We start from the raw sequence: 12724 nt of genomic DNA on the forward strand, positions 1-12724 counted from the left end.
GCAAACCTCATCTCCTTCTGTACCCACACACTGCTTATATTTTAGCAAAATGTGGGGAGATAAATTTGGTTTTCATCCTTTTCAGATAAAAAAGCATTCTGTTTCTGAAAGTGTTGCACTTCTATGGGCATCTACTATTTTCACATGATTAAAGGGCTTCTGGCCTGAGCAGGTGGGCAAAACATTGCAAAACTTTGAAAGTTCAGGTATTCCAAAGCATAGCTGAAGTACTATACAAGTATGACACAAAGAAAATCTTGTGCTACTTGCTTTCTGTGCTGCAACAACTCAGTGTGTTTGGAAAGTACTGACATTTATAGGGATTTGCTATTTCACAGCATTTCATAACATGATGTGTTCCTCTGCAGTGCAAAGCATATCCTTGAAGACAGCGAGAGGTGGAGGAACTCTACATTTTGCAGCATTGAACCCTGAGATTGTCAGCTTGGCATCTTCTAGTTTGAAACTCGCTTAGGATGTATTCTGAAGTCACCCATGAATGATTGTTCACTTTGTTCATAATTGTAGAAGTAACATGAGAAAGGGCTTTTAAGATTGATTTACAGTCATGTACTACCAAATGTTTCAATTATAGACTGCTACCTGTACAAGTATTACCTAGAAACAAACACAATGGGTTTCTCTTTGAGCTACAAGCTGGAGCTGCAAGAATGCATGACACAGAGTCTGAATTATACAAACTGCCTCTGACATATGAAACTGCCAGCAATTGAGATTCATTGGGAACAGGAAGGATGCTGATTTGGCAAGACTGAATATGTAAGTTATTTGAAAATTTATGACATTTTTTGGTCTTCTGGTTGTTGTGACATTTTGTCCTAAAAGTTTTTTCTGCTTATTTAATAGAAGCAAAAGTTGTTCTTATTTTCCTTTTAAAGAGTACTTGCCCATGACACACACAAAATAAACTCCTGCAAAACAGGAATGGCTTATTCATATTTATCTTTTTAGCTCTGTAAATAAACTCATCTATTAAAAAATCAATAGAAAGCTTTTCCTATAATTAGAATGTTTAGACATTAAAAAAATCTGAATAGCTGTGAGGAAAGCTGTCATGTGGAATGTGTTTTCATGCATCTCATGGTAGAAAAATCGGGTTGGGGTTCAGCCTTATGAATTGTGGAGAAAGAAAACTGAGACATGTGACTGAGTATGTTTTGAAGCTGACTGCCTACCCCATATGAATATAAAATATAGTCATTCTTAATTTCAGTGCAACATCAAACTGGGTTTTTTTAGTTGGGTTGTTTTGGGTTTTTACCTTTTAAGAGAAGCAGCCTTGGCTGACCTTGAATAAAATCAATTAATCATAGTCTAATTTTAAAAATCAAGATTCCATTTTTCAACTACTTTTCTGGGGGGAAAAGCATGCATTTGTGCTAACGACTTGACAGTGCAATCAGTGAATATCTACAGAAGAAAAATCAATCTGCACAGATGGGCTATATACTTGTAATTTTTAGTGTGCTTGAATTTCAACACAGTTTATTTTTCTGCAGAAGATTAAAAAAGTAAAAAATGTTCTATCCCATTAAGTCAGGCTACTAAGTGTAATGGTAAAATATAATTAAAGCAGGTTTTGTCACTTGCTATGTCTCGCTTTTTATTGTGACAGTATGTAGCAATTCTGTTCTCAATCAGTTCTTCCAACTCTTATTTTCCTGCTCAGATTTACACGGGCACTAATATTGTCCAAGACAATGACAGAAAAAGGAGGGGAAGTTTCATATACTATAAGCCATCAACAGTGAAGAGTTAAATATATTTATCACTAAGAAAGGGGACAGTTAAAAGAGAAAATATTTTTTTAAATAATGTTCCTTTGTATTAATGTTCTTAATATTTAAGCCAAAATTATAAATGTTTCCTTATTTAAGTAGACACTGGAATTATGGCACTGTTCAGGAATGCAGGGTGTGGTGGGTTGACCTGGATGCCAGGTGCCCACCAAGCTGCCTTATCACTCCCTTTCTCAACAGGACAGAGACAGGGGTAGAAAAGATGGAAAAAAAACCCTACTGGGTCAAGATAAAAGCAGTTTAATAAAAGCAAAGGCTGGGCAGGTAAATTAAGGGAAGACAAAATATTCTTGACTTTCAGTCAGCAGGCAATGTCCAGCCAACTTTCCAGGAAGAAGGGCTTCAGACAAATCATAATAATGAATACTGCTTACCCATAGCCAAAACACTGATGTGTTATCCACACCCTTCAGCTGCCAAGACATAGCCCAGCCCTGTGAGGGCTGCTGTGGGAATAATTAACTCCATCCCAGTCAGCCCCAACACACAGGGATAACCAAGCCAATTATTGTAAGTAGAATGTGACAGTTGGCTGAATAAAGCTTTTTCATTACTTACTTCTCCACTGCGTTGCAAAAACCAACTGTGTTTTCATTACTTCCTTGATTTGCTTCAATCAGCTGGATAGACCAGCCTGCAGCCTAAAAATACAAAAAATACCCCAGAAGAAATACAGTTGAGTTATTTAGATATCAGAAGCAGAAAGACCATAAGGCTAACCTTGCATTTTGTTCCATGAGAGCTTATCATTTCTCCCCTGATGTGATGGAGTTCCAAATAAACATAAATTACCCCATTTAAACTGCATTTAAAATGCTTTCAGAAGTCACAAAGCATCAGCTACCCTGGTTAACACCTGTTTTTCCCCTCCATGCAGACCATGGGGAATTTCAGACAAAGCTTTCAGAATTCACCTGGTGTCAAGGCACAGATAACTCTGAATGCAGATATTTAGTTTATGAAAAGGAGAGAAGACAAACTGAAGCTTTATGCTTCAGTGTGTTTTAATCCTTATTTTCTCTCTTTGCCCTGGCAGGAAGCTCGGCATCCCCTCAAACTCCATAAACCTGTCAGGTAAGTCCCTAAGATAGATAAGAGGGAGCCAGTAGACTCTACTGAACATGAAAAATCCCCACATACTGTCTGTGAACTTGGAGAGCAGAGGTCTGAGCCACTAGTTTAGGTCAAGCAACCCTTTGTCTGTTTGCCTTAAGTACTCTTCAGCCAGAACATTACCTCCAGGAAAGAGTACTATTAAATCTGCAAGCCCTTTCTACTGTTGTAGGTAGAGACATTACAAGGCTTAACTGTATAAGTGCTTTTAAACTCCTTCAGCAAGAGAAGTAACATGTCACAGAAGAAGAAACTGAGATGTGGCAAAAGGTTTATTTTATTATTTTGATTATAATTTATATAAAAGTATGCAAAAATTATAAAAAATGATAGCAAACAGAATTTAAGATTCTTTTTGGCTAGAAAAGGAAGTGAACTCTGCATGAAAAAATACAGGCTGGGAAATCTGAGTTACAGTTTAAAAAATGGGATGATTATAAAAGATGATAGATCTGCTGGGAGCTGGCTGGTGGGGAAATCACAATGGCAGAACTGAAAGCTCAAAAGTCAGAAACCTTATGTTGACACAATGAGACCCAAAACTGATGGTATGTAGTATTTTCGTTAACTACAATACCACAAACGTTAGGAGAGTGCTTCTGAAATTTAAAGATACTAAAGGGGCATCATCAATAGAGGGGAAAATTGAAATTGTCTGGTAGGAAAAACAATGGATAATCTTGAGGGTGTAAATAAGAAAGGAAATTAAATTTAACAGTTGAAGTCAGTTGAAAAAGTCCTTCAAAATCCAGTGAAAATACAACACCTCTACCAGATCATTGTTTCCATTTTGGTTAGGCACCTACCTTACAATTCGCCTTATCAGACAGTAATAAGAACTTCTGGAGGGTGTTCACCATTTAGAAATTATGAGTGATTTGGTAACAGTAACAGCCTCCCAAAATTACCTAGTCATTAAATAAAACCCCACAAAACCAAACAAAGGCCACTTTTTCACCTGCACCTCTGTCCTTGCAGAGCAGGTACGGTGTCCTTGAAAAAGTACATGGGAAAAGAGAAATAGACAATAAATGAAAAGCTAAGAAAATTAGTCCACAAGTAAGAAAAGGTGAGGCTGGGACACAACATTAAATGGGGCTGAAAGTATTAAAAGAGCAAAACCACCACAGCAAACTAAGGAAGGAGGAAGACAGAGGAACTGAGCAAGAAGAGGGACGTGACTTGGAATGCATGATTGGCCACAAGGACAAGGGTATGAATCCTCAAAAATTCATGGCTTGAAGAAGAATATGTTTAAATAATTACTAAAGGATGGGAAAGAGAAGCCTGACAGACCAAAGCTGCAATGTGGATCCTTCCTTGCAGGACACAGAAGTAACATAAGAGCCCTCTGCTTTCATGCACTTTTGCTGGCAGCATCCCTGAGTGATGCCTAATGGCAAACAAGATTCCTGTACAGCCTAGTAATAGTCTACATGTCAGGAAAATACCATTGCTAAGTCACTCAAATTCATTGTGGTGGCAGAGGTATACAAAGTACATAAATAGGTCCAGCTCCATCAATGAATCATAGAGATCATAGATTTAGTTTGGTCATGTCTTCTTTTCATGTGTCCAGAAACTTTACTTTCTTCTTCTTGCATAAAAAGGTAAAATGTTAGTTACATGATCACATTATTGCACATTGTTTTTCAGTAGGAGTTGAGTCTCCATGCACTACAAATATCTTAAAGAGAGCAGTGAATGAGACAGAACTGCATATGAAGAGAACTAATGACAAAAGGGATGAAGCAACAGAATGCATCCTTTGATGACTGGAATCTTTTTTCATCCATAGACTTCTCATATTATGCTAATCAAGTCACCTAAACCATCCTTCCAAATTTGAACACTGTTAGTGTATTTCTCATTTCTGGAGCATCCAAAACAAAATCATGATGTTTGGTCTGATGATAGGACTTGGGTGAAGATGTGAGTCTTGATAGCTACTCTGAAAACATCACAATCTAAAATTAGATTCTAAGTATCATAGATGGAGTAATTAAACAGATACTTCTAATGTTTTATTTCCGTTTTCTTTCTAATATGGAAAAAATAACATCTCCTTGCACTGGGACGTTATGAAGATAGTTTCCTTTACTATTTTTGAACAGCTGACCTGTAATGACAAGGCCAGAGAAAATTGTTTCCTTTGATACACTGGGCATATTTTGATTAGCACACATTAAGTAAAGCCTAGGTGCTTCCAAGAGCTAAGGATCAGAATAACAGTATGATTTCAGCAGAGTGTATATTTCATCTTGCCTACCTATGACCTATCTCAATTCTAATCTCCATGTTTAAGCATCCTTTGTATTTCACTCTGCAGTCTTGTTTCTCACCTCCTGCTATCTGGATGCAGCATTTACTTGTTATGACCTCACAAATCCAGCCTCTGCTCAATCTTTTGCTGTGCTGTTCCCCTTTTCCAGCCCTTCTGACTGCCTTGCTTGGCACCAGGTCTGTCACCCTGCAGCGCTTTTCTTTTGGAAAACTCCCAGCCCAGTATAGGTTACTGCTTTAAAGGCTTTTTTTACTCTTCCCTCTCTCGAGTTTCTTCCACCCTTATTTTCCCTTATCATCTCAAGGTTCAGCTGCCAGCCCCTTGCCTGAGCTCTTTTTCTATCCTGACATGGCTGTTTTATCCTGAAGGAATTCCTGTGACCACACTGATTTTTATGCTACAAATCAATTCACTCCTCTCTTCCATTTCTTCCTCTTCAAGCTAAACAGCTCAAACACTTCCCTGACTTAATCAAATCCTCCCACACATTCAATTGTAGTCGCCCTTGACTCACTCAGCTCTTCTCTTCCCTCCCCTATAATTCTCTCCTCCTCTGTCACAGAAGCATTTGTGCCTGATTCTTAAATGCTTGCTTCCTCTAGCACCTCTTCTTCCCATCCCATGATTTAATCTCCTTCTGCTCATTTGTATCCCACTATTTTCTGCTTTTCCCCTGAGAGGGCTTGTTCTTTTCATCCTCATGCCAGCATGCTTTAGTTTTCCTATCATGAGTAAAAAGCAACAACAGCCTTTTGTCTCTCTACCTATTCTTCGCCTCCTCTTTTGTATTCATCACTGGAATTCTAAAATGCTGTGCACAGGATTAGTCTTAAGAGTTCTTCTTCTCCGATATATTTCCCCCTGCTGCCTTCCCATCTGTTTGGGCCTGCATATGTTTACTTTTATAGTTCTCCTCATCCAGAGACATAGAAACAAATCAATCAAGTGTCTCTTCCCCTTTACTTTACTGTGATCACTGGGAGTTAAAAGCAGAAGGCGAACCTAAACTGTCTTTTAATATACATGGTGCAGAGGTATCCTGTAGGCTATTTCAGGATTCCTATAATGATTCAGAATGCCAACAGGGACTGGAGGAAAAGAACAATTTATCATTTTCTTTTCCCCTCTCCATATCAGGATTTTGAAAGAAAGAAAATGAGGACAGATATAACATCACAGAGAGTCATAGGAGTCCCATAAGAAATGGTTAGTAAAAACGGAAAAATCATGAATGAACACCTGATGAAGAAGGAAAAAATAAAAAGTATTTGCTTCAGACAGACAGCTACAAGACAGAGTGTGTGTCATAGGATCCAGCTTCCGCAGTTAGAGTGGATGTGTCAATTTTTAGAAAATAATTACATATGCACACATAAGTGCATGCAAAACATGGTGAAAGCTAGATGGGCTATGTTTCATCTCTCAGGATCAGGATGTCAGCCAGACTAGACAGAGACAAATAATCTGCCTCAAGAAAAAAAACCCAGATTCAGCATAGTATATTGTTATTTTGAATCTCAGTTTTCATATCAGACCATAAAGATTTGTCATCTTATCTTTCAGACACAACTTACTCTACATTTCTGTAGTTATCCTTCTGTGGTAGTTTTATGGTTCAGTGAGCCATAAAATGAGCCTACTGGACCATTCTAGACCATAATCTAGATTCCCTTCTGGTATAAAATGCTTTTTCTTCCCCTGAGGCATAAATGTTTTATTTTTTCATAAGGTCTTTAAATTAAGTGCTTCTAATCCATGTTGCAACAATATGAGTGAATACACAAAGTACAAGGACACAAACAAGAACAAAAAACTTTAAGCACTGTCAATATAAGAAAATTTAAATACCCCTCTGTCATGTCCAGAGCCCTGGGACCAGATAGGACCTATGTGGCATATTCTGGAAGCATTGCTTGAAGAAGCTTCCCCATTTCCGCTTTCTTCTCTTATTTTTTGTCCAAATGGATAATTGTCTAAGGAAACAGGCCTTGGAGCATCCAGATTGTCAAAGCCTATCTGAAACTCCAGATTTGTGTTGCCTCTTTCCACGTTTGAACCAAACACATTTGTGACTAAATTTACACTATTATTTCCATGGAATTCTCTCTCGTGACTGTAGGGGCAGGGATCCACCACAGAGAATTTTCTGCAATCAGGTAGTAAAGAAGATCTGAAGCCAAGCGTTGGTGACACTGTGCCTTGCTGCCAGCAAGAGATTGGATTTCCAGGATAAAATTCTCCATAAGCAACAAGAGGCTGACCATAAAGATGATGGTCAGGCACATTCCAGCCAAAAAGATGTGATGGGTAGAACATTTCTTCATGATGATGTGAATGTGATGAACCATAAAAAAAGAATTCATTGCTGACTTCATCAACTATTTTATCAAATCCTAGAGGGATCTCTCCATCAGAACCAGAATGGTGCATTGGGTAAGATGCTTGGTGGCAAGGTTGTCCTTCACAGCATTCACTGTGTGAGAAAGGCACCCTCCCAAAGTGTGCCATGGCTGATTATTCACTTCAGTCCTTTTGATCCTCAGGGAAGTCTCATTATAGTTCCAAGGCCACAATAGTAATATTCAGAACTGGAGCTCCATACCCCTGAAATGAAGCACAGAATGGAAGTTAAACCCCAAAATATCTAATATAATGAAAGCAGTACACTGCTTTGGTCTTTTTGCTTTAGAGCTTTCTCCACAGGGTGAAAATATTTTCTTAAAGTGGAGCTTGATTACGCCTTTGGCTGATCCTTATTTCCAGACATATTATTATTACTATAATTGTAAAAATAATAATAATAAAAAATTACTACTATTATTGTCCTTGCTCCTAAATAATAGCAACAGGATGCCTGAAACAACTGATCTAAATGTTAAGATACTAATTCTGACAAATATTAAGGAAAATCAGAAAATCTTCATGTTTTCTTCCATCATTTTTACTTGTATATCACACAATGCAAGAATCTAAATCAGGCAGTTAGGAAAGTTTTGTACTAATGGTTGTCGCTTTCATTCACATCTTCCTCTTTTTTGTGCCTTGAATTCCTTCATATTCTACCACTTTTTATCTTAGTGTAATCAGGTGAAGACAGTAAAGTCAAAGAACATAGAAGACATGGACCTCCAATTAATACTCAAAACACTACATCCCAAAAGCTAGGATATGACATATATAAAGGGGAAAAAAACAGATAAAGAAATTAATTTCAGCCTTTTTGTTTGTTTGTTTCTTTGTTTTACAAAACAGATTTACCTTCAAAGCCCAAGGCTGAATCTTTTTCAGTAAATTAACAGGCAAGAGCATGAGCTTGTGCAGCTCCATCATTCATGTTGTACCTAGCAAAGTTCCTGATCTGATTTTGGCATGTGCCAAGTACTCCCATGGTTCAGAAGGGCAGTGTGCACTGGAAACTGCTGTCAGAGGCATGAGAATATATATTTTCCAGAAGGGAGTTTAGTTCTACAACCAAAGTCTATTCTGGGCCATTTGCCCTCAAGGCCTTGGCCTGTTTCATTTACTGATACTGATGTAGCCTAAAAGCCACAAATGACATAGAACAGCAATACTACATGCAGCACACTGTGGCTAGCACAGGTTTTTCCCATGAGAATTTTTCTTGTGTTTTATAAATATAGATAAAGTTTGGATGTTATTGGAACAGTGTCCCAGAACTTGGACGGTGCAAGCCTAGCCAATCAGGCCTGGGGGAAGGCTTCTGACCGACCAATCTGGGTGACTTTTGAATACTCTATATATATGATGAAATCAAAACAATAAAGGTCATTCCTTCTTGCCACTGAGAACTGGTGCCTTCATTACTCTGCTAGCTGCTCAACAGCGACAGCACACAATTGTTTCTTTACCACATAAAAGAAACACCTGATTTAATAATTCAATAAAAAATATATTCCCAAGCAGAAAAAGCAAAAGCTATTGAGATAAAAAGTGTGCTCAGAAATTGCTAAAGCTTAGCTCCACAAATAGCTTTTCCATTAAGTCCCCAAGATACTGTATTAGTTTAGATAATAGCACCTTGCAAGGAAAATCTATGTTACAACAGAAGGTATTCATCCCAATTTTACTTTTGTTTCATTTTAAGTCAAACTCTAGGTGACATAAGCTTCTATCACCCACAGTGTGGAATGAGAAGTGAAATGAAAACTTAAAGGGGCTAAAATGAAATCTGCAGCTCAGAGGCTAAACCACTTTCAAACACTCCACTTAGCAATTCCTTGTGTTGCATGCTTTGGTTTGCTTTAACTGTGATGAAAAAAAATGACATTTATGAAATTACACTAGGCCAGATAACCAAAATGATGCACAGCACTTTGAGTGGTGATCTAAACTGCAGTTACAGCTTTGCACCTTTCTCTCAGACTGAATCCTGAAGTTCACTATGTTTTTTGATAAAGATGACACCATTAAAAAAAAATAAGCATAACAACAGGAATTTCTTGTATGAAATTGTCCTCATTTACAACTTTCTCTGTTTTTCATTTCCACAGCAGGTAAATCAAAGAAAGAAAACAAGAAAGAAAATTATATAGCCATTAAATCAAGAAGTAGAAGGTCTTTTACTCTTTTTAATCCATCTTGAAAGTTGGAATGTTTCAGGAAAAAATAGAAGATAAAATAATGGCATCTCCCTCCAGTCCCATCTGTCTTAAAAAAGCTTGGCTACCTGGAAGACTATACAGCATAGAAAATACGATACATTTTACACCTTTTCAGCTGTTTCCAAAATATTTTCCTTGCACTTCAAGCAAATTCTGTTTATGATGACACATAAATATCTAACAGATAACCTTGCTCACTCACCACTAAGGTTTTCTGTAACCTCTGCACAGACAAATATTCACATACACAGAGCCCACCTCCATCTATCTGTAGATCACAATTTATCACACAGTTTAGCTGCAGCGACAAAGGCTGCTCTGTGCTTGCTGCCCCTGTTCTCCTTGCTGGGCTGGGAAGCCCACCTGGATCAGGGCAGAGGAAGGGCCCTGAGAGAGAGCAGAGACTCTGGCAGAGAGCAGACACTGGCACAGCACTGTTAGTAACATGGTGCCTCTTTCACAGAGGTTCGTACTTAAAACTAACTCCTGAGACTGGAAACTCAGCATGCCATGGTGCAAATTTCAGTGGTGTAAGTTGTGCCAGTTTGGTTAGAATGACCAGGCTCTGTATTTGGGCCAGCTCCTGATCCTTCTCAAAGCAGCATACAAAGTTCAGGGAAGGATCTGATTCTTTGTCAGCCACTATTACACTTTCTGAATTGTGCCAAGTGCATTGATAAAACAATTTTCAAAAATCACTGAAGAAGTAAATTTTATATGCATTTTTTATTTATAAAACACCTACGTTTTTAGTTTGAATGTTCTTTGCCTCATGATTTCTCAATTCACATTGAATTTTGGAGGGTGTGGTGTAGGATTTAATTCTGTAAGGGTTTGGTTACGAGGACATGATGGAGATGAGAGATCTCTAAAGTCAGGTGTTAAAGCATGGGGGTTTATTGTGAAAGGGCGTGGGTGTAGGAGACCTGCCGGGGGCTGCAAGACGCAGCTCAAAGCAGGTCAGAGAAGCAAGAGAGAGAGAGAGAGAGAGATATGCAAAGAGCCCAAGCTGCCGTTTACAATACAATAAATCATCTTCTCTGTTGAATATTCTAATTCTCATTAACCAGTCTAGAACAAGCTACAACTCCTACAACATTTACATACAACCTATAAGAATCATTGCATTACCATATGGGGTTATATTTTAAACCTTAAAAACTGCTTTTTGGACCCTTTGCCAAGTGGGCAGAGTCTGCTCTGACCCTTGGACCTGCCTGCAGGCAGAGGGTATTGTTTCATCAAGAAGGGGGTTAACCTCCAGTGGCCGTACCATTGTTTTCTAGTTATTTAGTAACTCAAAGCTTGTTTTCAGCATCTTTTGCCAGGTAATCATATTTATAAGGCTTTTCCTATTTCATCTTCCCCAACAGTTTGGTTTTTTTCTACTTCAGCCATGAAGCCGTCCTTGTCCTTTCAACTGACAGATGTATTTTCACATAATCATGTGGTTCTGGGATCAGGGGTTTTAAGGGAGAATCCCAACCAATACTGTAAAATAGTCTCTACAAATCAAGAGACTTGGGAGCATTACAAAACACTCACAACATTGCAAGTGCTGTCCAAGCACATGGCAATACTTCCCACACCTGAGCATGCACATGAATCGTCAGATAAAACCTTGGAGCACTACAGGCTCAATTTTCCCTTTTACGGGCTCCCCAGAAGGAAATGACTTGCTAAGCAGTAAGAATATTTGTTGCAACTTCTTACCTGAAACATAATTTGTTAGAAGGATATACAGCCTCCTGTGCCTTCCTTCTCACTTTCAGGAGACACTTTCAGGTGACCTATGTGCTTTCAGTATCAAGGAGGTGTAACTTTTTCATCAGGAGCCTTCCTTCCTGCTTAACCAGTTTATGGTGGTGATGATTTCTTACCCAAGTCACCCTCAGGGAAAATTCAAGCTTCAGTAAAGACAAAAATGTAACATCTTATCACACCTTATCTATTCTCTTTCTCAATTTAGAAACCCAACCATACTTTTTTTTTTTTTTTAAAGTATAGTGCTAGATTATCTCACAATCTCAGCTCAGGTTTCCAACATGCCTAAGAGAACAACTTCATTAAGGGAAAGACTTGCCTCTTAGGATGGCTTCTGCACAAGAACAAGATTCAAAAATTTTAGTCTACTCCATCTTCACACAGTTTCCATCTACATGCTCTGAAATGACCTCCCAGCTCCAATCAAAGGGGAAGGGGACAATACAAACCTCTGACAGCAGAGTGGTCCTCTGGCTTTGGCTCCTCAGTGTGCAGAGCTGGGATAGTACAATGGTGGAAGAACCTGCTTTGCTGGGATATTTCCCAAGGACCAGTGAGTACTTGGCTCTCCGCAAAGGGCCAGAAGAGCTGGGGTAAACACAGTCCTGGCCATGTCCATCTTCCAAGACCTCAGAGAGCCCAGGACCCTCCATAAAAGGGAGCTGCAGAGGCTGCTCCAGAAACAACACAGAGGAAGTTCCTTCAGGAACCATTTGCCTTCACACTACATACCATTCCTTAAAAAGTTATAAATTGCTCCACTGAAGTGGCTATTCAGAATTAAAACAAAATCCCAGCCCCAGCCTACCCCAAGGTTGTAAAAGGCAAGAAAATATCGTCAGATACAGTGAGGCAATAAGTGTCAACAAAACAGTATTTCAGTTATAAAAAGCCATTCAGAAAGACTGAACAGATTAGGATAAAGCATTTAGAAAGTTAATAATTAATGTCAGATATCTGATAAATTGAAGTAATAATTTGATAAAGGACTACAGGAAAAAGCCCTGGCCTTTAAAACATAAAAGTTGTCACTGTGATTTAAAAGCAGTTAGGCAAGGACAAAATTTATTTCAGTTGGTGAAAGGTGATGCATTTTTTTGTCATATTTTTTCCAACCCCAT

The 12724-nt window shown here is 38.5% G+C and overlaps 1 protein-coding gene across 1 annotated transcript in view; it reads right to left on the bottom strand.

The window, feature by feature from the left end:
• PIK3C2G (phosphatidylinositol-4-phosphate 3-kinase catalytic subunit type 2 gamma) overlaps nucleotides 1-11623 on the bottom strand; it is a 218246-nt gene extending 206623 nt beyond the window's left edge. The window contains 3 exon segments of the mRNA XM_085049213.1: nucleotides 2379-2461; nucleotides 7066-7821; nucleotides 11553-11623. Of these exon segments, the coding sequence (XP_084905339.1) occupies nucleotides 2379-2461; nucleotides 7066-7725 (743 nt within the window). The 5' untranslated portion in view covers nucleotides 7726-7821; nucleotides 11553-11623.
• Between the last annotated feature and the right edge of the window lie 1101 nt (nucleotides 11624-12724).

Source organism: Lichenostomus cassidix, chromosome 1Aa (assembly GCF_008360975.1).
Source record: "Lichenostomus cassidix isolate B80296 chromosome 1Aa, HeHo_3.0, whole genome shotgun sequence".
NCBI lineage: Eukaryota > Metazoa > Chordata > Aves > Passeriformes > Meliphagidae > Lichenostomus > Lichenostomus cassidix.